We start from the raw sequence: 24,712 nt of genomic DNA, 5'->3' as shown, positions 1-24,712 counted from the left end.
GAGGCCACCAGAAAAAAGCACTGCAGAGGCCAAAGGAGGTTCTGTTATGCACATTTGCACTGATTGCTCAGAGAGCTACTGCCCAGAGCCTTCCCGGTGCAGAGCTTGTCTTTGCCCAACTGACCCATTTGCGTTCCTTCATCTCTAAAGACTGCCATGTCGGGGCATCAGTAACAGCTCTGTCTTTAAGACTGCTGATCTGGAAGGGCCACCAGGTAATTAGGTTGCTTACTTTCTTGTGACTACAGGAAAAAGGGAGAAATCCCACGGTGCTCACAGGGATGGTAACTGCTAGGTAATCCTGTAAAACAAGATGCTCACCTGTCTATCTTGAGCCTTGTGCATCCACTCATTCCGACTCCACTGACAGACACAGACAGCCAGTCTAACTCCAGTAGTCACAGAAAAGGTTTTCCCCCACATCCAGTGTTTTTTACTATAGTAATTTAAGATTCATGCTTTTGCTACAAAGCCTCTAAAGCAGATGAAAAATTCTTCTAAAACTAGATTTAAATCACCTCACCTTTAGTCTATCTTCTGAGACACTTCACGACTGCTGGAAGAGGTGTTGACTAATCCTAAACAAATGCACACGAGGGTAGAAAAAGATAAAAACTTCATATGCTGCTCACGGCTCTGTATCAGTGCAACAGCCTAATGTAAAACAAAGTCCTCAGATAGTGCTGCCACAGGACTTTAGTACGTGGATTAAAGACAAAGCCAGGGACTTGATCACCTTCCTTATGCATCAAGCTAACAGTAATAGAAGAGCAAGGAAGGGAAGGGAAAACCTTGCTGGATCTTGCCGTAATTGTTACTACATATACCCCAGTGTCCTCAAGGCACATTACCCCTTTTCTCTAACACCTGACACCATACTTCCCTGTTGAAAATTTTGGGTGAAGCCTTAATAGAGCTCTGACATCCATTGCTAAAACTCACAAACTAAAAATCTGTGCTTTGGTGCAAGCAGCGACTCAGCTTGTGTGACTTTTTGGAATCACTGCAGCCAAGTCGTGAATGATGTATGAAATGAAAAATCCCTGCTCACTGCACACAATTCAGATAGTAAAATCTCCCTGGAGCATTAAAAAAAGCACTTAAATGTGTCATTTTATTTTTGTCATGTGCCCAGAAGACTCCCTCATCTTTCCCCAACAACATGCAGATACCTCAGCTATCACCAGAGAACGAGAAAGCACACTCAGAGCTAAAGTAGATCAGTTCAGTTCACACCATGTTTCCAGGAAAAGATACAAGAACCTGGAGCAAACCAGACAATTATATTGGAGATGTGTCCAGGCCTCTCTCCAAACACACTTTTTTGGGTCATTTTTTAAAGTAATATCTAATCTCATCAGCCTGACTCTTTAACTTGATTGACCTTTGGAGATTGCATTAAGGGAGCAACAGCAGCATCCTTAATATAGTTAGGACCATGAGAAGAAACATTTGATATAAATATCATGTGTGTGACTAGACGTTATTTATGCTGGGACAAACATAGCAACATGCTTTGACTTCAATCCTTTATCCTTTTTGTACCTTTACTGGAACTTTTTTCCCAGCCTGCCTTTTGGTGCTGACCATTTCAATCTGGCAGAGCCGAGCATCTGCTGCCATAACATAACCATCTTCAGACTTGCTGCACACACTGCTTTCATTTGTTTTCTGGTGAGTGCCTGTTAATATCCTTCACATCCTTATTATGGAGGAGCTAGTGAAATGCAACAGGACTTCTTGGGAAGATGAGAGGTTTGGCAACAGTGATGCATAATGCAGTGAAAGGTTGGGTTAGTCCCAACAGGGATTTCTTCCTCACCAAACATTCTGCATGCGATGGGTAGCCTCTGTTCATGCCCCATATCTCCCCCATCCAAAATGACAGACTTAATCTTGCAGCAAAACCTCTCAGTTTGGAGGACACAAACTGTCACTCTTTCCCAATGACTAAAAAGTGGGGAGTTGCCCAGTTGGATGGTGATCCCTTTGAGCCCAAGGAGGATGCAAAATTGACAGCAAGTCTATGGAAGAGTGATCTGCCCAGATGCAGCTGTCTTGGTGACTGCCTTTGGTTTTAGGAACAGAAAGCAGGGGTTCCATCTAATGACAACTGATGTTTTCTTCTCTTGACAAGTTTTCTAAACTTTGCAATTTAATAATTTTTCCTCCCCAAATATTACTGATGGGGAAGGACAGTCATCTACACTAGCGTCACGGTTCTGTCATCTTTGGCATTCTGAAATTTCAGGGAAAGCAGAGAAAGAGGTGCAGCTGTTAACCCTTCTGCATTTGCTTCTCTAGCTTCCTTATACAAAACCTAGAGCCATACCTGCTTCTGCCCCTCATATGCAGGAGAAGGAAGGAGAGAAGGACTGCAATGTTCACCAGCCCCGTTGCCACTGATGCAGGGGCAGGCACAAGAACTCCACAGTGCATCCCTCCCCATATCAGCAGTTGTGCCTTCAGCAAGCCACGCTGCAGCAAAGCCGAACTAGCAGTATATTGGGTTGGGGGTTTTTTTGCCTTTTTACCTGTGACAAACTGAGAGACAGACAGCAAATACACTGGTAATAGCTGGTTTATTCCTATCAGGAAAATGCCATCTTTGGATATCATCACAATTGAGAACACAAGGCCCTGCTGGAAGCTAATATCTCACATAGGCTATGGAACACTAGGCCTATGTTAGACTTGGTTCCACAGGAGGTCAGCTAGAGCTTAAGGATTCAAAGGATCAGTGCTTAAAAGCACACATAAAACAGTCCTTCAAAGTCTGGGAGGTGAGGGAGTTGGTTGTCGAGTGCGTTGCAGGGATAATGGTTCCTACACTTTCACTGTCAAAAATCACATCTTTCCTCGTACGCAAGATTTTCCGGGGAACTAAACGTGCTCACAATTATTTTCTAAATCTGTTTCCCTCTTCATGCCAATTTTCTTGCCTCCTTTTTTTTTTTTTTTTGTGGATGGAAAAAGAATACTTGTCCCTATACTGACTTTTTGATACACTGGTAAATGCAGGTCTATGATTTTTATATAATATTGACAGTATTGCATAAATAAGCCAGACACGAGGCACATAGGAGTCGGTGGCAAGAACAAACTTTTCCAAAAAACACACCTTGAAAAGAGAAGGATCAGCTCATAAGGAGAAAGAGCTCCTGGGCTTCAGAGGAGAAAATTATTTGTGGTGGTTAAAATGAAAGCATCCAACAAAATATTTACAGATTGTACACTTGCTAAAATAACCTTACACATGTATTTATACACACACACATATAAAATAGATAAAAATTACTTTTTCAACAGGCCATGAGGAAAACTTGTATCTGCCAACAGAATAAGACTACTACTCTGGTTAATATGATGTTATTTGGGATAGTTGTTTCCAGAATTATTTGTTCGGACACAGTACATTCCTATCAAGACTGATAATCTCACAAATTACAGTAAATTTTGCTGATACATATTAGTCTTTATTCAGAATAAACCTCAAGGGTCTTTTTGCAGAGAAAGTATGTTTTTTTGGAGGGGGAGGGTGAAAGAACTGGATGAAAGCAAGCACCTGCTTACCACAGCAGGACTAAGTACTTGCGCTCACCTTCAAACTATTCCGCGGCCAAATTCTTACAGAACTTGCAAGGGGCACTACCACTTACCCAAAGCACTTCAGATGTCCTCTTATAAAATATATATGCGTACTTTACCTATAATTGTCAGATGAGAACCTTCTTAAAAGACCCAAGGAATAGGGAGAGGTAGTAAGACGCTGTGATGGCCATTACAGGAAAACGCGCAGGCTGTGCTGCACCTGGAGACAGAGAGTAATTGGCACCCTGACAGGGACACGTCAGGGATCGTAATGAAAGGCCACAGAGAAGCACAGAAGACACCCATGGTTGTGTGTGTGCTCACGAAGAAGTTGTTTCTCTTTGTTTTGCTCCCTGACTCCTTTTACTAGCGGTTCACTCTGCATTATGACTGAATTAGGTAAGGAGGTGCTGCGGGAAGTGCTCCTGGCGAACTTCAGACTACAGCCAGGCTCATTAAAACCAGCACATTTGCCCTGATGTTTGCAGCATTTCCTCTAGGTTTTAAGACTGTTTTAATAAGTGAAATTGTGAGCAGAACGAATATATTTTAATTGACTTTTCAGTGCTCCCTGTTACAAGTATTCAATGTCATGCTGGGTGTATATATATATTTTTAATACTATATGGAGCATAAAAATGCATGAGTTTAATATCTTAATAAAGATGAACACATCCTCCTAGAAGCCTGAAGCTGCTAAGTACACAGGACAGGTTCATTAGCGCGATTTTGGAGCATGAAGAAAAAGTGACTTGAGAACCCGAGTGTCACAAACATCAACACAAAATCCCTGGACTTTTTAATAAAGTTTTGTCCCATTCCCTACTGCTCACTGTCTCCCAGGAAAATTGTGGAAAGCTGAGTCCGTCAGCTGCCAAAGAGATGTAGAGACAACCTAGAGTTAAACTCCTAAACCATCCGTCAGCAGTTTGATCTGAGGGTTATGGCATCCTTTGAGGGTTGTAACCATCCTTTTCATCAGAGAGAAATGGGGCAAGGTTGTTACAGGCATCAAAAGTTTGATTGACATCCCAGACATGGCAGCTAAGTGCCTGACTAGGAGCAGAGTTGTGGCTTTGAGCTTTTCCTGGGCCAGGGGAAGCCAAGGAGGGATGTCGTGCTGTGGGTAGGGGTAATCATGGTATGGTGCGTAGCTCCCGAAAAACAAGGACACAGTAACTGAAGATAGGTTTGCAGGCAAAGCCATTCCAATTTTAAATATTTAGCTTTAACTAAGGCATGTTTCTAAATTAATAGGCCCTATAGCTTTCAATAGGATTACTCAGGGTACATCAAGTCAAGGATGTAGTACACAGTTGTAGGATTAGAGTTAACACTAGTTTAGTATAAAGTGTTCTTAAATGTATCAGATTACAAATTAAATAAGGAAGCCAATGAAAACTACTTCAGAACAGATCCTTATTGAGACTGCCCTGCCCTCTTTTTGAAGCTTTAGATAAGGCAGACACATTAGGCTTATGAGGATCTCTCTGAAAAGTTTTGAGGATTTTTTTTAAACCCAAAATCTAGAATTCTAGAAACTTCCGAATTCTGTGTAAAATTTAACACAGAAAGCAGAGAAATGCAACTTGTTTCTTCACAGGAAAATAAATTTAAATTTTCTACTATCTAAACCAAACAAAAGTCCTATTTTTAATGCAAAGTTTAAGGAAGGATAGTGGTTTTAAAGGTAACAGTCCTGTCTTCTGAAAAAAACCCTAAGATTTATGTAGTGGCAATGACAGTGCCAGAAGATGAGAACTAGAACAATAATTCACAGTGATTGCAATTGTTATTACCATCCCTAATCTGTAGCCTGTAGCTCACTTAAACTATCACTACCTAGAAATCCCTCCTAAAAAATTATTTAAAAGATAAAATCAAGTTCAGTGATTGTTACTAGAACTTTTTAGAAGTTGATCAGCAATAATGAATTTCTCTGTTTCTCATAGCAGATGTATTTAAAGTGGGGTTAATTATTACATCTGCATTTGGATCAATACATTTCTCTTTAAGGTATCTGCAAAGAAACAACATTATAAAATAAAAATAACATTTATTTGATCCCATGGTGGAACAACAATATTGTTCCACATAGAGTTATAATACAAAAGAAATGCTATTTACTAAGCTAGAACCTGAGGCTCTGCATATGCTGGTATTTATGGCTTGGAAGCTCATCTTGAACAAAAATCAGGTTTGTTTCATATTTTGGTATCGAGAGAAAAGTGGTAACACTTCTACCTAAAGCCCAGACATTCAAACTTTGTTCAAAATAAAGGTGTGATGTGAAAGCAGCGGTACAAGAGCAGGGAGATATTTGCTACCTGATACAGTATAATGCTTTCCCAATTAGTCCAATATATCACCACTTCCAGTATATCCAAAGGTATAACTTGTCTTACTCTCACTTTCTCACTCTCATCTCCCCCAAAAGTATGAACAGACACAATAAATTCCCTGATATTCTCTGCTCTCACCCCCCCAACGCAACGTTATCTTTGCACATTGTGCAGTTCTCCCTTTCATCCCCTATGTACCAACATTATCATTTTTGCAAAATAAAAATAAAAAAGCCTAAACTCCCATATGGCAGAATGCCACCACTCCAGACCTGCAGGAGGATTTCCTGAGGACCATCATCCCAGAGCTGAGCATGCTTTTCTCTCAAAAAAGTAGCAATCTCCTGCTAATGAAAAAGTTCCCTTGTGTTGTGCTTTGTTATAAACCAGATAAACAGGGTTCACTCTAATCCCAGAGGAAAATATTTTGCAGCTTTGGGGCCATTGTGCTCTTTGAAAAATAGGTGCTAAATATTCTGCATTTGCTGGCAGCTGCAGATCTGAGTGGGGCTGGAGAATATACCGGCATCGTGACATTTTAGCACATTAAATTAAGCCTGCAACTTGCCTTACAGATTGCCACAGGGCTGTCAAGATGCTCAACTGTTAACATACATTTAAAGTTTGTCTTCAGTGGTTTCAAGAGAGGACAAGAGCACGGTCATATTGCAAGTACCTGTATGACGTGGGGTGCAGAATTCCACCAGGCTTTCTGCGTGAATATATGTATCACTGCTAGCAGATGTGCAGAGAGGACATGATCACGGAGAGCGTGCAAGGTATCTTAGATGTGCATTGTTTCCTTTTGATACACAGCTTGCTAATGATCAAATCTGGCTGAACCATTTACTCCAACTGAACAATTTACATTTTCACTACTACGTGGTCAAGATCTGATACTACTTTTGTTATTTTTTTTATCCCAGGACATGTTTCAGGGGATTGTTTGTTTTAATACCTTTCTAAATATTAGAAAGAAGCAGAACTAGTAGTTCCAAAGTGTAGTTATTTCTAGCTCAAAGACATTTTTTTTCCTCCTAAACAGGTACAGCTACCTCTTCCATCCAGCCTTTTTCAGGAGATGATAATTTGTTAGGTTCATATATGTATCTAAAAAAGCAGCACATTCTAGAGAGGACTTAAACAGCCCTTTTTTTTAAAAAAAAACAAAACAAAACAAAAAAAAAGGCATCTACTGCTATCCATAGCCACTAAAATAAAAGTATCAGTCACATATAACACGCCTCAAGTGTCCAAAGGCTAAATGATGCAGAGTATGCAAGAAGCAGCCTCAAGAAGGTATAAAACAACTGTACCGGAATCAGTTAGTGGGAAGTAGGCGGGAAACACGTAAAGCTTTTTGACAATGTAGACTCATTGCTTCAGATATTTGAGTCTGAAAATCATCAGAAATTCAAGAATATTTAGACCAGAAAAAAAAAAAAAGGTTATACCCAAATTATGGATTATTAAGGACAGTGGTAATTAAGACCAATTTAATTTTAGGAATCATTTGAGCACTGCATACTGTGTATCTTGGTTTCCAAATCTTGTATGAATATATTTAACTTCAGTGAGAAATTAATTCCTAAAGTCAGGAGTACTAAAAGCACATAACAATGTTATCCATGTGGATTATTACATACTATTCAAACATTCACATCGAGAAAGAACGTAGCAAATACAGCATAACAAAATTCAGAAAGATTTGTTGGGTTTTTTTGCTTTTGTTTGTTTGGTTTTTAAATTTCATAATAGAGTCTTGGTTTTCAGTTTGGGGTAAAATATCCACAAAAATAATTTAAAGTTTCAAACAAATGAAACAATTTTGATTTCTTTCTTTTTCTTTTTTTAAATCTTTCTTTTAAGTAGCAGATATGTAGCAGAATTTGGAACTTCTTAAAGGCATCTCTCTGCTAGACAATAAGAGCTAAATATTATTCTACTACATTATACATAGATGCATTGTTCACATATACTTCTGGCCAAAAATGCCAAAAGTTTTCAATTAAACTTTAGATGTGAAGTCACACGTCATAATATAGTTGATAATATTTATTCCTTCAGTAAATAACTTTAATATGGGTATTATTTTAAGCATATTTCCTAAAAACACTAACCAAGGCCACTAGTGAGGAAAAATTCCGCAAGAAAGAAATCCAGAAAGTTGAATTTCTTTTAAAAGAGGTTACAGAAAATACCAAGCAGACCTGCAGAACTGTTCTTTCACCAAGAACATCATCTCATTCTCTGGCACTGCAGACTTACCTAGGCTTTTATTAAGCTTTATTGAGCTACTATGGATTGACAAAATCTTTGTATTAAAATAATTTTCCATCAAAATACATCATGCCATAGCAAAGCAATGAAGAACTGTAGGACAGGCTTTAAGAGACACTGTACTTTCATCTGAAAAGTCTCCTGAAATTCTTTGAACGTTTCCAGGGGATTAATGAGGTATTTTGACAACACACGAGAAGCGTCTGGTTTTCAAGAAGCTTTGTAAGAAGGAACATTCACATTCTTGGAAATTAAACTGTGTATTTTAAGCCACTAAAAATAACACAATTATTAAAAATTTGGCAGCTCTGAAGAAAAAAACCCAGCAGATAAGGGGAAACACATGGAACTACTGAAGAGCGTCAAACTTGAGTACACACATTTCACAGCATTTCAACATGACTTAAACACCAATTTTAACAGCTTAATTGAATGTTTTTTATTAAAAGCTATCACAGATGAACTAAAATAAGAACAAGCTAAACTAGCCAGAGTGTAACTAAATCAAAAGCATTATTTCTCGCAACTTGGGTGGATTAATTGTGTGTACGTGCATTACTCTCCTTGTAGTACACCCTTATCCCTTCAAGAACTGTTAAGATGTTTTGAGGGTTTGCAAACCTTTGGCAATTAGTGGGAGAAACAGTGTTATTGCCTTTTTTTTTTTTCCAAAGACATTCTTAATGATACAATTAATGTAAATTGAGACCATTCATCTCACACACAGAGCAAAAATAGTACAAGCAGACCGCTACCCCTACCATTTTTATATAGATGTTAAAATATTTTAGGATGCATTCCTGCAAAGTAGTTCTCCCTTGAATACATACACGCATCACAACAAGGATATTAGTGTGTAAATAAAGGTTCAGCAGTACAAAGCTTCAGTGAAGAAAGCAGAGCTCTCTTAAGCCTGACTTCTGTAAACACCTTGGTATTCCTGGAAGCACAGAGCACTTGACTAAAGGTAAATCTTTAAAGATTTTAAGTCGGACAAGAAGCAATGCGAGGTGTCATTTTGCAAACACCTTATAACACATTACCTGTGAAAATATCCATGGAGAATATTTATATAAACATTTAAGAGGGCTGATATCCTAGGTTTTTGCAATACTTAGTGTGCACTTTCCACAACACTAGCAAGAAAAAGGATCTGCTAGGGAGTACCAGACCAGAAGATGTTTTAAGTCTAAGTACTTCCACGTAATATTTTTTTAAAATAATAGTTGCCTTTTGAGTGTGAGCCGTTATACAGGAAAAGGCTGCTTCCTAAACTCTACTCTCTTCAGTATGCACCCTTCCACAAGCTAAATATTTTACAGAGGCAGCATCCTCACAACGCTTATGGTTGAACACTTTAATTTCTGTAGTCACATCTTGTTATTTACAAGATCTCATCCAATATATGTATTTTAAAATCTTGGCTTGTCTTGGGTCTTCAAAGCAGCAAGTGGGGAAGAACAGAACCCAAACAAACCCTAGCAGTCTTTCTTCAGGAACAGTGATCTACTAATCTTCATAGCTATTCAGAGGTACTTTTAAAATCTGTAGTATGTTTACAAGCAAGATCAATACCAAGTTTGGGGTGGGGGAGTGGGTTAGACTTTTGTGTCACCACCACCCTCATCCCTGATAAGGTTCTAGATGTCTTTCAGGGTAAAAATTCCACCCCAATATATTAGATTTGTTAATCCTTTTCCTGTGATCCGTTTGCCAGGCTAGGGAAATTATGCAAAAAGTAACAAAAGTTGTAATTCAATTTCCATGTTAAGAGATGGGTTTGAAAAAAAAAAAGAAATCAGAAACCATATTCTTTGTGTTTACTAAGAGATACACACTCCAACATTTAGTGTCATGGAGCTGGAGTTAAAACCAGAAACGGTGAAGATAATTTAGCTGCATGAATGCCTGCTCTTCAGTAAAATGCTGCCAAAATTAAATAGGAATGAAACAGCACTTTGTAGTCATTGGTAGCTCAGCAGGGTTTGCGTAGTTAAAAACCTAAGTGAAAAGGGTGATTGACCTACATTGCTACTAGCTTAGCACAGCTGTACTTTCATATTTTCGCTGCATCCGAGGAAGCTCATTATTTAATACAACTGAGTTACATGTAATTGTCGGTCTTTCATTTTACACTTTTAGGGGCCAGATATTAATCTCAAATGTGCAGCAGGCATTACTGTGCATCTGGAAATAGCTGCGGCTGCCCATTTGCTCACAAGGCTGGGAGCTGGGATTGCATGCGGTTGCACCTGAATTTAGGAGGCTGCCCAGGGGTAGGAGGACCTCAAAAATATGCAGAAATCAAATGAGCAGATGGAATAGAAAGCAAATCCCTCGGCACCCCAAAGGCAAAGGCTTGGCTGTTCCCCTATTGTTTTGAGCCGAGGCAGCTCAGAACACACAACCAAAGCGCATTTCACACAACTCATACCTGTGGTTTAAATAAGTAATAACATTCCAGTTAACAACCAGTTTGACATGTTAACAGCCCTTGGGCTGTTAACATAACGACTGGTCATTAATGGCAGTAATGACAGATTTCAAAGGGAAAATTGTGCTTGTAAATGGACATGCTGCCAGTCAGAAGAGAGGACAGAACAGGATAGGCTGATACATTAAGATGTCACTGTACAGCTCTGGAGGGGAAAAAAAAAAAAACCCACAAAAAAAACCCTTCTTGCATATTTCACTTACTGTAAATGGACTTGAAATATTGGCGTAAACCTAAGTTCCTTAAATTAAGTCTTCACTTTCTAACCCAAGAGTGTATAAGCAGGAGACAGAAGCCTGCAGGGGAATTATACTCTGCATATCATTTTCACCGAGTGTGTTATTTCTAACATTGAGTCCTTTCTTTACTCAAGTCAGTTCTCATCCTCGTTAACAAAACAGTTTATTCCTACTGTGGCCACCCTAATACCCTCGGTGTCGTATGCCACGTCTGAAACCACTGGCATGTCTTACATGAATCAGATTTCAGGGTAAAGCCTTTCACACCCAAAGCATCTTCCAAGCTCATTAACTCATTAAAGATTTCTTCCATCCCCTCAACAACCCCATTCCCCAACATAGAGAAAAAGGGTTGAGTATGGCAAAAATTAGCTACATTTACCAAAGGAGAGGGGTAAAGCAAAGTAAGTTTGGAAGTTTTTCCATAAAGCTCACCAAGGTGGGCATCTCAGGGCTCAGATGCGGAACGAGAGTGCACATCAGGGCTGAGGAGGTTTTTAGGGTTTTGGCTAGCGTCTCTCAACAAGAGACACCAACCTGTCTTTGCAAATAACCAAAGACACAATCACACAGTTTTGCAAATTTAACCATGAACGCTAAAGCACCCAAACTGGCTACATTATTGCTTACAGCATCTGTAGAATGGCTGTCTTATTGAAAGACATAATGAACACAGAGAGAGGAGTTAATAAGCAATTCTGCTCTTTATAGTACCGAGCAAGCCACATATCCTCTAGAGGGCACCACAGAAATTAATAGGAAGCTACAACAGCTTCATATGCTGCAAAGACTCCCCTTATGGTTTAAAATAAAATAGAATAAAAGGGATAGTTCGGAACTGTAATCGAACCCCAACCTGGTCATTAGTAGGAAGTAACTTGTTCTTTAAATTCGTGTGAAGTGGGCTGCTAAATATGAATGCTTATTTGACTACAAAGCCAGAGAACATTTAACTAGTTTCTACATTAGCATTAAAAAGATCACTTTTATAGGTTCACCGCATAACTAAGTAGGTAAGGCGCAAAGAGGCAAATGACTACCTGCAATTACCTTAAGTGCATCAGTTTGAAGTTTAGTGTAAATACCAAGTTTAAATCTATGCACTCACAAGATTCACCGAAAAAAGGCTGATGACAGGATTGTTTCATTAAGATTTGATAAACCCAGAGACAAAAAGAATAAATAAATCAGAGACATCTTAAAGCCAGTTGTAGGATTTCTCAACGTATGCTGGTTTCACTGGTGCAAAAGTAAATACTGTTTATGAACAAATAACTGAAACACCCATTTTGAATGCGGTTACGGCAGATTAAAAAAAAATACAGTTGCCTTTCTCCAAGTCACTTCGTGTGAATTTTAACAGTCTGCTAGCAAAATGTTTACTCCTGTTAGGCTCTCAAAGACCAGAAAGCAACAGTGTATGCGCATCTGTGCTGGTGAGAGGCTTTGCTCATATCTTTTCTACTAGATCACTTCCGGGTTTTATTTTAAACATTTGACTTCAGAACAGTGGATCTGCTGCTCTAGCACTTGGGAGATTCAGTAAGTTCGAAGTCTCCAGTAAAATTTGGACCTTGGATTAAACAGCCACAGCAGGGTTTTCTCACTCCTGCAGGCACATGTTGTAGAAAGATTCTTTTAAAGGGCTTTAAAAATTAAGATAAGTGCAACTGTCCCTGAGAAACTGTTCCAACCCTTCTCTGTAGACACCCGCTTTAAGATCACAGGTGACCTAGGCTCAGGTACAACAATCCCTCTCTTACTCAAGCAGTTCCCTGCCAGTTTTTAAAAGTAAGGTTTTGTTACCTACTTCTTTGGTAGCTTTAATACAATGGCTTTAGGATGCAGACTCTATACTAAAGTCCCAGCACTCTATCCTGCATTCTGCTCTGAGTTTTAATGGGGAGCAGAGCTCTTTTACCGCTAAGTAGTCCAAGCCCATGCCTGAAGAACCTGATCTGCCTTGCAGCCCCAGCTCAACAAGGGTACAATGCGTTTGAGAAGGTTTGTGTTCCGCTCTAGGAAAAAAAAGCCAGGTTGTAATGTGGAGACCCAGAGTACAGGCAGTGGTTAACACTTTAGTCCTGATTCCTGCTCCAACCTACCCAGTCCTGATTCCTGCTCCAACCTACCCATGCTGTACAAATTTGGAACTGATCAGCATGTGGTACCTGTGCTTAAACTGAAATTGTGAGTTAACGTATTCAAAGAGAATTTTAATTTTTCCCCAATGTATTACTGTCCCTTTAAAAGGAAAAGGCTACACTACAGGGGCAGGGGAAATATTCCCAGAAGCTCACAGTTAGCCTGGAGCACCTAGTCTCATTAGGCCCCCTCTACAGGGAATGGAGGAAAGGAGCTCCTAAAGGAAATAGGTGCTCTGAATCACCCTAGAGGAGTCTTTTCTCTCTATTTACTATTGAGAGCCCAGGGAGACTAAACTTCCTGATTCAACTTAGCTCCTGAAAAGTAGCCCTATTTACTCACATACAACCTGTAGATAGAACTAGCCTGGTGCTGCCCATCAGTACTCTGCTATGATACCTCAAATACTTTTGAGGCACAGGTCCGCAAGCAATCCAGACGACAGAAAATCAGGTGACAATTTGCTACCTCTGAGAAGTGGCAACAAGTTACTTGGTGTCCCACCCGGGTCACTGAGTTAAATCCGGGTCAGAGCGGATTTGAGCCTATGTGGTTATTTAGCATGAGGGAGACATTTAGTCATCTTGGTCCAGCTCCTAACAGCTAAATGGCAACATTCATAAAAGCTTCCTGTGTCACAAATGAAATTCCTTGGCAAACTAGGAGGATGAAAATGGGTTAGCGAAGACGAGTGAAGCACACCTCGCTTACAGAGTCCAAACTTTGCACTCGAGCTGGTGAAAACGACACATAGAGCTTCAGGCTGCTCTGCTTGGCTACCACCGTACTGCTAGGAGGAAGAGGAGATCGCCCCAAGAACACAGTGCTGTGGGAAACATAGGGAATTTACTCTATTCTCTTCTCCTCCTCTGAGACTGGGACCCCAGCACTAGCATGAGAAAACTGGCAACCACCCGCGTGACCTGGTTACGTGAGCTTTTTGGTTCAGACTTGAGCTGTATCTCCATACCGCAGCATTTGTTTTCTCATCCTCCACATATACTCAGCCTTGCAGCCCTCGGGTGCTGCTTACACAACAGTGACTACACAGGAACGGCTGGACAGATTTAGCAAGTTTGTCAGCGAACGCGAGAAGGAAGTGGCCTACCTCAGATAGTCTCTGCGACAAAGGATAAGGTTGGCTTTGGTGTACAAGGTTGAGCCCACCTCCCCCAGGCGACAGTCACAGCAGGCACATTTCAGGCAGTCTTCATGCCAGTATTTGTCCAGGGCCTTTAGAAGATACCGGTCTTTAATCTTACGGTTGCAGCCAGCACAACCTTTCGGCTTGGTGTCTGGCTGGACTGAGAGCATTTGTATACCTGAAATACAACAAGACAAGAGTGAAAACAGATATTTTCTTGAGGAACAGTCTCACCCTTTTCTTCTTCTACCTCACTGCTCCCCTTCCCCCCACACTCACCCAACACCCTCCCCCTGTTCATTAGAAAGGCAATCATGTAGATAGGATGAAATAACGTAGATAGTCCACAGGAAGCTGAAAACAATGTTGAGATAAATTTGAGAACAGAAACTTCCACTGCTCTAAATTCCACAGCTTCTCTTTAACACCTCATTTACCTGGTCTCTTTTGCTGAAAAAAAAAATAGGATTAAAAAATTAAAATGAAAAATTCATCCACTTTCACCCAAAGTATGCAATACTTAGCAACCTGAAATTTAAGTTAACAGCACATCTATGATGGCAAGTGTGGATCTATTTGCACTATCTTAGCGCTCCAAATACTCAAGAAAAGACTGAAGCTATTAGAGGCGCAGGGCCAGAGTTTCAGGGAGCTTTGACATAGACAGTTTGGTGCTGCAGGGGCTTGGTTGTTTTTTTAAGATTTCAGTTCTTGTGAGGCACATGAATGAAGCAATCAGATTTCCAGAGACTTCAGTATCAGCATCTCTAGTTACAAGCTGCAGTGTAATGATCTGCTGAAAAATTTGATTTTAAATAATCTGCACAAGGTCAGAGAGTTGCTAGTTTGTACAAGGGAAAAAAACCCCAACCCAACAACAAAAGCACCATTAAAAAAAAAAAACCCTCTGCCCCACTTTCCAATGCCAATTTTAGCCAAGAGCTAGCTCAGGACAAGGAGTACAGTAGTGTCCATTAAGTACCATATACCTTTTGATGTAACAGCAGAGAGCATGTAAATAACAATTCAAACACCTGAACCGCTGTTTAAAGGAAGGAACTGGTAAAAGTGGAACACAGTGGAGTGACGGTATGCAAAGCGCCGCAGCCAGCTTCCAGAGATCCATACAAAAATCAATTGCCCTCAGTTTTACAGTAAATGGGGAGAGAAGGTCACTGCCCCAAAGTGTTTCCAGACCGGTCTCTCTCGGTTAATCACGTGAACTGCCATCCCATTACACTCAGATGAGTTCTCTGAAAGTCATTTTTTAGAATAAGCAAAATCATAGCCCTTTGGGTGCTTTGCTGGACTTCAAACACCAGAAAGAGAGAAGAGACATGCAGTTTGATTACTAGGTTATTTTGCTTTTTTAAGGCCACAGATGTAAGTTTGAGGGTGTGTGTGTGGGGAAAGTCTTCATTATAAGCATCTGAATATTACAATATCAAGACTGGGAAGCAAATGCTGTTGCCAACAAGTAAATCTTACTCCAAAAGTCAGGGTATGACACCCTGTTATTATGCGAAGACTGGAGAAGGTCAAATAGAGTCTTGTAACAAAGAAAAGCAAATTCAGGAGCTCCTCATCGCAGATGCTCTACTACCTACTGTTAAGCACACCTTAGAGTCCCAGCTTTTCTCAGATGATCTGGGCTGATGCTGTAACCCACCACTACAGTGAGGCTCAGGGAGCTAGACTGTGAACAGGTTGGCTTTGGGGGTTTTTGTTTGGTTAATTATATTTTGTTTTTTAAAAAGGCCTCATAAGGAAAACAGAGAAGTTAGTATAACCCTCGAAGCAATGGTACAACTCCCCTTTATGGATATTGGTGCTACAAGAGGATAAGACAAGAGGCTAAATGCTACGCCAGCCAAGGTGTCGCAGGGATTAGTACATGGAACATATACATGGAACACTTCAGATTTATGTGGACCACAATGACCATAGAGTCAAGTGACTTTCCAGGGTTACCAAGCTGAAATCCTGAGTTTCACCTGTGAGGCTGACACTGAATTAGAAATAGCAGTTCTTATTATGATGTATGACTGTAAGAGCCCCACTCCCCTCTTTGCAATACGCTGTATTACACACTTTGGAGAGATATATTTATCCATGAAATTAGCCATCCAGTTATATGGAGACCGTTCTAGTGGGCACTCCGAAGTACAACTGCAGTACTGCTGCATAACACCTACAGCTCATAACAAAAGTGTAAGGCCCATATTTTTCTGTCAATAAGTATATTTTAAAAAATAAAAATGGCGCTGCCTTCCCATTGCTCCCCAATCAATGCTGCTCTCAGAGCTCCCACGCCACTTACAGACGCGCAAGATCTGTTTCTCGTTAACAAGGGGGAAGGGTAACAGAGAGATACAGCGACCCGCACAGGGCTCCACAGTAAGTCTGTGGCAGATGTGGGAACGAAGACGAACACTTCATCTTGAGCAAGCACCGGGAGACAAAGGCAGAGCCTTTCTAGCATGTTCAATTGCCAGCTGACTCCCTGGATCCAGGGTACACACATGAAATGGCAAAATGACACAGCTATAAATAAGTGACTAAAACCAGCACAAATACTGGAGGATTTTTTTTTTCGGCGAGGAACCCATCCCAAACCGTGAAGGGAAGTCCTGCCACAACTCTAATACCTTTGCTTGGTTGGAAAAGCCTTGATCTGGAAAGTTGCACATCACAGTATAGATACCGGCTAAGTGCCAACAACAGACTTGTCCCCAGCCACTCTCTTTGGCAGCCACAGAGAGGACAAATACTTAAAATTGGCCACAATTTGTATCAACTTCTTGGAACTGAGTAAAAAAAAGTTCAGAAGCATGAAGCTGTTCTAGGACTTTAATCTTTAGCTCGAGGGAAACCAGGATAAACTAGGAGCTAACACAGTTAAAGGCTTTAAAGAAAAAAAAAATCTTAATGTAAAAATTTTGCTGCCTGATAAGGAAGCGAGTTAGAGAATGGAGGCTGACAGTCCCTGATCCAGGCTGATCTACTGTCCTACGCCGTCTGAAGGGAACGAGGCGCCGCAGAACCAAGGCTAAACAAGCGAGTATCTGAGCAAATTGCAATAATCAAGCCTGATGATTCCTGAGGTATGTGCTGCCAACGCAGGGTTATTGTGTTACAAATAAAACTGCAGCTCGCACAATCTCGAGCGTACCCCTGCACGGTTTCTGAGACATTTGCTACGTGAGGAAAGTAGACAGAGCACTGTCATTCATGTCTGTTAGCCCAAACCATCCTTCCAGAGAGAAGTGAAAAGGGGCAGACACCCCACACTCCCCCCACCATGGAAAAAGTGTTAGCAACCCTGCAAGTCTGGTTTCCTGAGGCTGAGAGGGAAGGTGCTGCTGACATCTCACTGGCAGCATCTTCAGATTATGGATTCAATCTGCAGCAGCTTTTGGAGGGAAGGAATGCTTTTCTCCTCAGATAGATTTGATCTTTTCACACTTTACTTGAGATGAAGCTGCTTCTCTTTTAATTAAAGTTTAAAAAAAATAAAAATCCTCAAACTATTACTTCATTATAAACCAAAAGTTACTCTTTCTGAAGTGCGGGAAGGCTTGAAACGAAACATAGCATAAACCAGCGCTCCAATAAGTGTTTTTATGTATCTCCGAATTCTTTGTGTGTGTCCTTTTCCTCAGATACTCTAGATCAAATCACTTGATTTTGAAAATAGAACATTAATTGGTTTGGGGTTTTTTTTTCTGCATAGTATAAGCGAGCCACCTTAATGCAGATCACCTCACAGACCATCCTTCTTCTCTTTAATGCTCTCCTAAGATCTCCAATCCAGTTACACTTTTCAGATACGCGCTTATGTATTTTTAGCACTCTCTTAATTTGGCAAAACGAATACCTGCAGCTTACACTCAGCCAGTTTTTCACAGGCTGCAGTTTAACTATCCATTTATTCCTTAGGACACAGGAAAGACTCTTTCAGAGGCTGACAGCACCCACAAAACCATCCAAACTCCTCGCTGCTGAAATACCAGGTAGCAGCACGCAGCACTGCTGCCTGGCTGCCCTATTCTCCTCCTCCAGTGAGGCAGAGGTTACGTATAGAGCACTTAAAAAAAAAAGAAACCCCATACAATTCTGTAAGTGCTACACCTAGGCTGTAAAAAGGAAAAGAAATAATCAAAACGCACTTTCCCTTCACTTCTGCGGAGTCCAACCCATGCTCTGCATCACAGAGCAGATCTGTTCTCGGCACTGAAAGATTTCAGTTCCCAGCCTGTCACTGTCAAACCAACCCTTTTTATTTCACCCCGATATGCTTTCAAGGGCTTCCTCTCTACTTCCTTCCATCCCCCCGTTCCTTCCACCTCCAGCCCCCAAGATACTGCACATAAGCTGCGGAACTGCGTAAAGAATGAGACTTCATCACCATCCTCCACCTTTAGGATTTGCGAAGGGAAAACTTCACAACCTGGCTCTCAGGTTTGTGGATTTCCCCAGGTCTCCCAAGATAACTTTGATGCAACTGATTCCCGTCCCTGGCTACTGTTATTTTCATGTGGTGAAACACTGCCAACCAATTTGTAACTATGAATTTCAGGATAAAAAGGAAAAGGGTGCTGAAAAAAGCTAAATTAGGCTCCTTTAGGAAGGCAGAAAACCCAAAATCCATTTCACTCCAATCATCACGCTTCTCAAAATCAAAGGGAATGAAAATTTGACATAACGAGCTGTGTTTGTTAGGGGTGTAGTAGCATTTGTAAGCAGGATTGGTCCCTGATGGTGCTGAGTACAGCACAAGACCCTCGGGACTCAGTTTCTGGTTTGTGGTACAGTCGGTCTTTGAAAAGCACGTTAGGGGAGGAAGAGTTGGGTATTGTTACTCACCGGATCACTTTATAAAAAAAACCCAAACCCCCAAAGCAACGCAACCCAAAACTTTTAAAGACCACCCTGCCCCCCTTCTTTGCGAAGGCACACACACAGAGTCCTACCGAGGACAACTGTATGTTCGGCAAGAAAGGGAAAGCTCACCTCTAGTTCAAAGACACAACCCAACCCCACCAACCCCCAAACAACTGAATAGCTTTGGAGCAAATGAGGTACCAGTGCAGCGGTCTTTAAAAGACAGCAAACTGACAGACAACGTGCAGTCAACAAGAGAGTTGGAGATCTAGTAGAAGATAAAAAATAAATACTTTTCCGATGCTTTCGCGCTTTGTAGCTTCATCCTAAAAAGCATTCAGAGCTCCAATTATTCAGGACAATACACACAGGGACTTAAAAAAAAAGTTAAGGTTTCCGAAGCTGAGAAGCATTTCAGAACTCGCATGTAGCAACCACATCAGGAGTCGGAACTAGTTTCAGATTGGCACGTAAATTGTTCTGTGGAAAATTCTTATTGCCTCTGAGACCCTGCTACTCTGAGTTATTTGACAGTTTAAGGGAAATCATAATTAAAAAAAAAAAAAAAAGGAGAGAGAGACATAAATAATAGCCTGTGCAGTGTGGTGCACAGAAATAAGTAGAACCATTTCATTTAAACTCTGGTGAGCTTTTAATTGCCTGGATTGCATTGTGAACCAGCCTAACGGTTGATTGCCTCCATTATGCTCTCTTGTTCTGTGCCATTCATCCGCACAGTCTCAGCTTCTGTAGTTAACACAACAAAGTAACCGCAACTCCATAACACTCAGGTTTGGTTTGGGTTTTTGGGTTTGGTTTTTGGGTTTGTTTTTTTAGATAAAAGTAGGGATTTTAGTACTCTGAGTATAGTCTCTTCTGTATACTTTTGAGTTAATTTTCCGTGGTATATAACTAAACTTCACCTTCTGCCCCTTCTTCTACAGAGGAAAGCTGTATTTATTTATTTTTTTAATGAAGGAGATGAGTTGGGAAGTGGGAGGGAAAAAAAAAGAAAGAGAGAGAGAGAGAGAGAGAAGAGGTTAGGTAAAAACTAAAAATGGGAATTCAGTCCCACAGCTGGGAGCAGTGATACAGATTAAAAGAATTTGGCCAACATGGCTAGTCGACTGCCAAGAGACACCAAACAAAAGATTTCTCTTCTTCTTTCCCCTTCTCTTTTTGAAAGCTAGATTGGGCCTAAAAGCTTGTTTCTCTCTGTTCACTGGCCCAGAGCATCCCTGCAGGCTGTAGCCCCCTAAGGGACAACACAGCAAATAGATGTACCCAGATCTCAGGGACGGGAGCTGCTAAGCTATGTTCCTACCCCTGTCGTGTGTGTGTCCCCCACCCCCGCCACCTCCCTCCCCCCCCCCCCCCCAAACTCCCTCCCTCCTTTTTTAGAGCAGTGGTGCTGGGAACCAATTTGATTCCCTTTTTCTCCAATGCAGCTGCAAGGCTCAGAGATACTGACATTTTTCCACTCTTATCAGTTTAATTACAGTTACCATGGCAGCAAAGTGCTAGTGCTTGGCAAAGGCCAACAAGAGATTTGCAAGACTGAGTTCAATTTTGATGCAGCTCACATGCAAAATAAAAAAATAAATAAGAAACATACACTCTACAACAAAGAATCCCTTTTGGAGTTAGGCGCTCCAGCCTTTTGTGCTAATTCCCTTTCCAAGCATCGCAGGGATGGGGCGACGGGGAGAAGAGGGGGGAGAGGGAGGTGTCGGGCAAGCATGTAGCGATATTTGTTGCACCTAGCAAGATTAATTGGTTTAAATAGCGGTTCTACAAAGCTGTCCTAGGAAGCGGTATTTTGGGTCTCTCTAGAGCACACGCAAACACAGACGCTCGCTACGGCAACGCGTTCAGGATCGAAGAGGCAAGAGAAACACTCTCGTTGCTTTCCCCCCCACCCCGGCTTTCCCTCCCCCCCCCTCCCAATACTTCCCCATCTCTACCTTAAAGCGCACCGCTGCTGCTCGGTGCGCGCTAAAACAGGAGACCGCCGCCTTACCAAAACTTTTCTCCTTTTTCTGCATGAGTTGATTTACGGGCGCCTGGAGAGCTCCTTCTCATTGAAGCACCAAATCCCGGCAAAAGTAGCAAGTGCTTTCCCCCGGCTCGGGTCAAGTGAGCGGGAGCGCGGCGCGCCGCAGCCCGGCGGGTGCGGAGGCGGGGGGCGGCGGGGAAGCGGGGAAGGGAGGGGGGGGCGGGCGGGGATGGAGGGGGGGGACGGACGGGGCCGGCACACCCCGAGCCGCCGGCCGCGCACGGCGATGGCGAGCGACAAAGCCACATGCTCCCCTAACTCTGCCCGTAAGCCTACAATCCCAGCGGTCTCCTAGCTTTGTTGTAACAAATGGGTTTGATTAAACTGTCACATGCGGCGTTAGCATACCATATCGTGCTCGGTATGAAGGGAGAAGGGAGGGGGGGAGGAAGGGGGGTGAGAGATATGGGGGAGAAAAAGAAGGGGGGGGGGGGGAGAGAAAGGATCGTAGACAGAAGTACTATTTCATAACGCCAGCCTGGATGCCTGGATTCTCTGATGCGGGTCCGAGAGGATGTGCGAGCCCGGACCCCGGCAGCCCGTGTGCGCCCAGCGCGTCCCTGGCACCCCCGGCCCGTCCCTGCCGCCCCCAGCCCCCCACACCTCCCCCCGGGACTCCCCACCTCGGCAGCAGCCTCCTGCCTCCGCTCTGCCCAAAGGGTTAACCCTGCACCGAACCAGTTGCAAATTAAACTGCTGTACGGGGAGGCTTGTGGATAAAGCCGGGGAGTGGGAAATTAACCGACTCCCTTGATAATTGAGAGCACGTTTCGAGAAGCTCTGGAAGAAGCAAGAATAATAATAACAATAATAGCGGAGGGGGTGGGGGGTGGCAGGGGGGGTGGGGGGTTGCTGCTTGCTGCAATTCATTGTTAACTTTGCCTGCTATTTCTCGAGACAGACAGTTGGATGGGTTTCGCTCAGCATCCTCTGCTTGCATGTATTTCATGTCTCATCATAAAAATAATGAAGCCTCACATGATTTAAACAAAACAGTCTCAGCAGAGCTGCAGCTTGAGTGAAAGTTGCAGTGCAGAGATGTGTGTGTGTGTATTGCAGCCCCGGCTTATGACTCAGAGAGAGAGAGAGAGAGAGAGAGTGATGCAGACACACATACACAAATGACCCAAAGCTTATGTACACAGTTGCCTCACTTACCTTCTCAATTAAGCGATACAGGGGAGGCAGTTCAATAAGCACAGTGGCTGCTTTGTAGCTCTTCTCCTTGGAAAAGGTCAAAAAGAAGCATTGTTTGGGGAAAAAAAAATAAAGAGGGGGTGGGAGAGATGGGGAGGGAGATCGCTATTCTGTAAGTTTAAAATAATGAGGTCCTCAAGGATCCGCCAAGTAATTGTGTTGACCGCATCCGAGCTACAGGTGTCCTCCTTTTAGTATCTTGCAGTCCAAGGCTGTCTGTCTCCGTCCTGGCTGAAGACAACTTACCTAAAGCAGCGTGTGAGGAGCCGAGTTGAATGAAGTCAGGGCTTTATCAGCTGCAAAATGCAATCCCTTACCAGCCAGACATAATACAGCAAAAGAAAAGGTCACTCAGTTATTACTGAGCCAGCAGAGCCCAGGCAGCTCTTGTGGAAGACCACAGAGAAGCAGCTCCCTTCCGATTTAAGGCTATTTACCTCTCTCCCCCTCCACCCACCCTTCCTCTCCCTCTCCCCCCTCCTCCCTCCCAACTCCCCCTTTCTCTCTCTCCCTCTCTCTTTCTCTCCCGTTCTGCAGCTCGCTCAAGTACAGCCGCCCTCGGAAAGTGCAAAGCAGCCAGGAGACAGATTGGGCTTTGTTGGTAATTTCCCATGGTGAAAATTTACAAGCCTGCAAGTGCAGTCAGCAAAACCACATGCATATGCTAGACACAAACACCAGGGACACACACACACGCACACACAAGTGACCTCTACTGAAGCGGCTCAGGATCACCTTCCCAGAGAGTGCTCCAGAAAAAGACCCGGGAAAACAGGGGAGCGTTGTTGTTGTTCCCCCCCCAACCCCCCCATCACTCCTCCCAAAATACTTTGCTTAAACGAAACAATAAGTTGCCTACGCAAGAAGGAAAAAAAAAAAAAAAGAGGAAAAAAAATGGCAAGATACATATCTCTCTCCATTAATGAGTAATGAGAAAAATCCCTGAAGGTGTAAACGCTGCCTCTCTCCGCGCTAGATCTGAGCTGCTCGGTAAGGAGTGGAAACTCCAGCGTGAAAGTTTCCCGCTCCTCGGCGCGGTCCCCGGCCGGGCGCCCGCCGCCGGCAGCGCGCCCCCGGCCCCGCAGCCCCGGCCCCGCCGCACGCCGGGCACCACCGCCGCCGCCTCATGCCACCACCCTCTCTGCACTTCTCAAGCTGAGTGCTGGAGGAAGACAAGCAGTTTCAGCCCCTCCAGTACCCCCCGTCCCAGGAGCTGAAGACGGATCCTTACTCTCTGCCTGGTGGCGGAGGGGGAAGAGAACCCGAAATAGGCAGAGGTGCGTTGTAGGTGTTGGACACCCTTGACCAAGAGACAGACAGACGTGCAAACACAGAAGAGATAGAGCATGCTTTGATAGTCAGGCTCGCAGACGATTGTTTCTTAGTGTTTTATAATAAAGATGTTGAGCCTAGCCTACTGTAAATAAAGTTAAAAAAAAAAATCCAAAGCATCTTCCTCTAAGAGCCATCTGCAGTTGGAGAAAGACCAGATTAAGAATTTGTGAATACAGTTTTCAGACTTCAAAGTGAATATCTGTTGTCTGCTATTAGAAGCACCACACTAGATTTCCGCAAAGCTTTGAAAGATGTCAGCTTACAATATACCCTAAATTTGAATGACACTCAAATTCTTTCAAGACCCAAGAAAGATTTAAAAGCATTGAAGTGCTCTGCCATCTACACCCCTCCCTTATATAATCCAGCAGTTCTAATAAAAATCAAAGCAGCCTCAGAAATGCATATGTTTAGGACAGGTTTCGCCCCGCCACCCCCTAAGTAAGCTTCTTTCTTTCCTCCTCCCCCCACCCCCCACCCAAGATAGATACATATAAACATATATAGAGAGAGAGGTTCCTGGAACAAGCATAGTGTGCAATGAACAATTCCTGAATCTCTTGCCCCCCTCTCCTTCTTAAGTAGTAACAAAACTCAGCCACAAACCAACCTGAGCAAGAACCCGAAAAGCACAATCAGAGGCAGCAGACTAACAGAGCCCCTTTCTGCTGATTTGATCTGCACATAGAGAAAAGCAAAACTTGACAGAAACCTGCTCCTCTCCTGCACGCACCCATACGCTCAGAAGAGCCTCACTTCCCTCTGTTTATAGACTACCTCTGCCACAACCACTCTGAAAATACAGCAGTGTGTGTGTGTGTGAGTGTGTGTGTGCCTCCCTCCCTCCACCAATGCACTCGGAGAAGGAGAAGAAAAGAGGGAGGGAGAAGTTATGTGTGGGGAAAGGGAGAAATAAAATCAAAACAAATGGTACAGCTAATGAGGACAATTAAATTAATTATGTTCAAGGAGATGAGTTTTTTTTTCCCTCCAACTGTATGATCT

The 24,712-nt window shown here is 42.6% G+C and overlaps 1 protein-coding gene across 1 annotated transcript in view; it reads right to left on the bottom strand.

Moving 5' to 3' along the window:
• Positions 1–21,164, bottom strand: part of LMO3 (LIM domain only 3) — a gene marked incomplete at both ends in the record, with an annotated part of 54,875 nt that extends 33,711 nt beyond the window's left edge. Inside the window, 2 exons of the mRNA XM_084265554.1 lie at positions 14,200–14,413; positions 21,140–21,164. Of these exons, the coding sequence (XP_084121680.1) occupies positions 14,200–14,413; positions 21,140–21,164 (239 nt within the window). The remainder of the gene's footprint in view (positions 1–14,199; positions 14,414–21,139) is intronic.
• Positions 21,165–24,712: the final 3,548 nt, after the last annotated feature.

Source organism: Gallinula chloropus (assembly GCF_964237585.1).
Source record: "Gallinula chloropus genome assembly, chromosome: 1".
NCBI lineage: Eukaryota > Metazoa > Chordata > Aves > Gruiformes > Rallidae > Gallinula > Gallinula chloropus.
The sequence above is the reverse complement of the archived record's forward strand: the minus strand, read 5'-3'. Positions and strand labels throughout refer to the sequence as shown.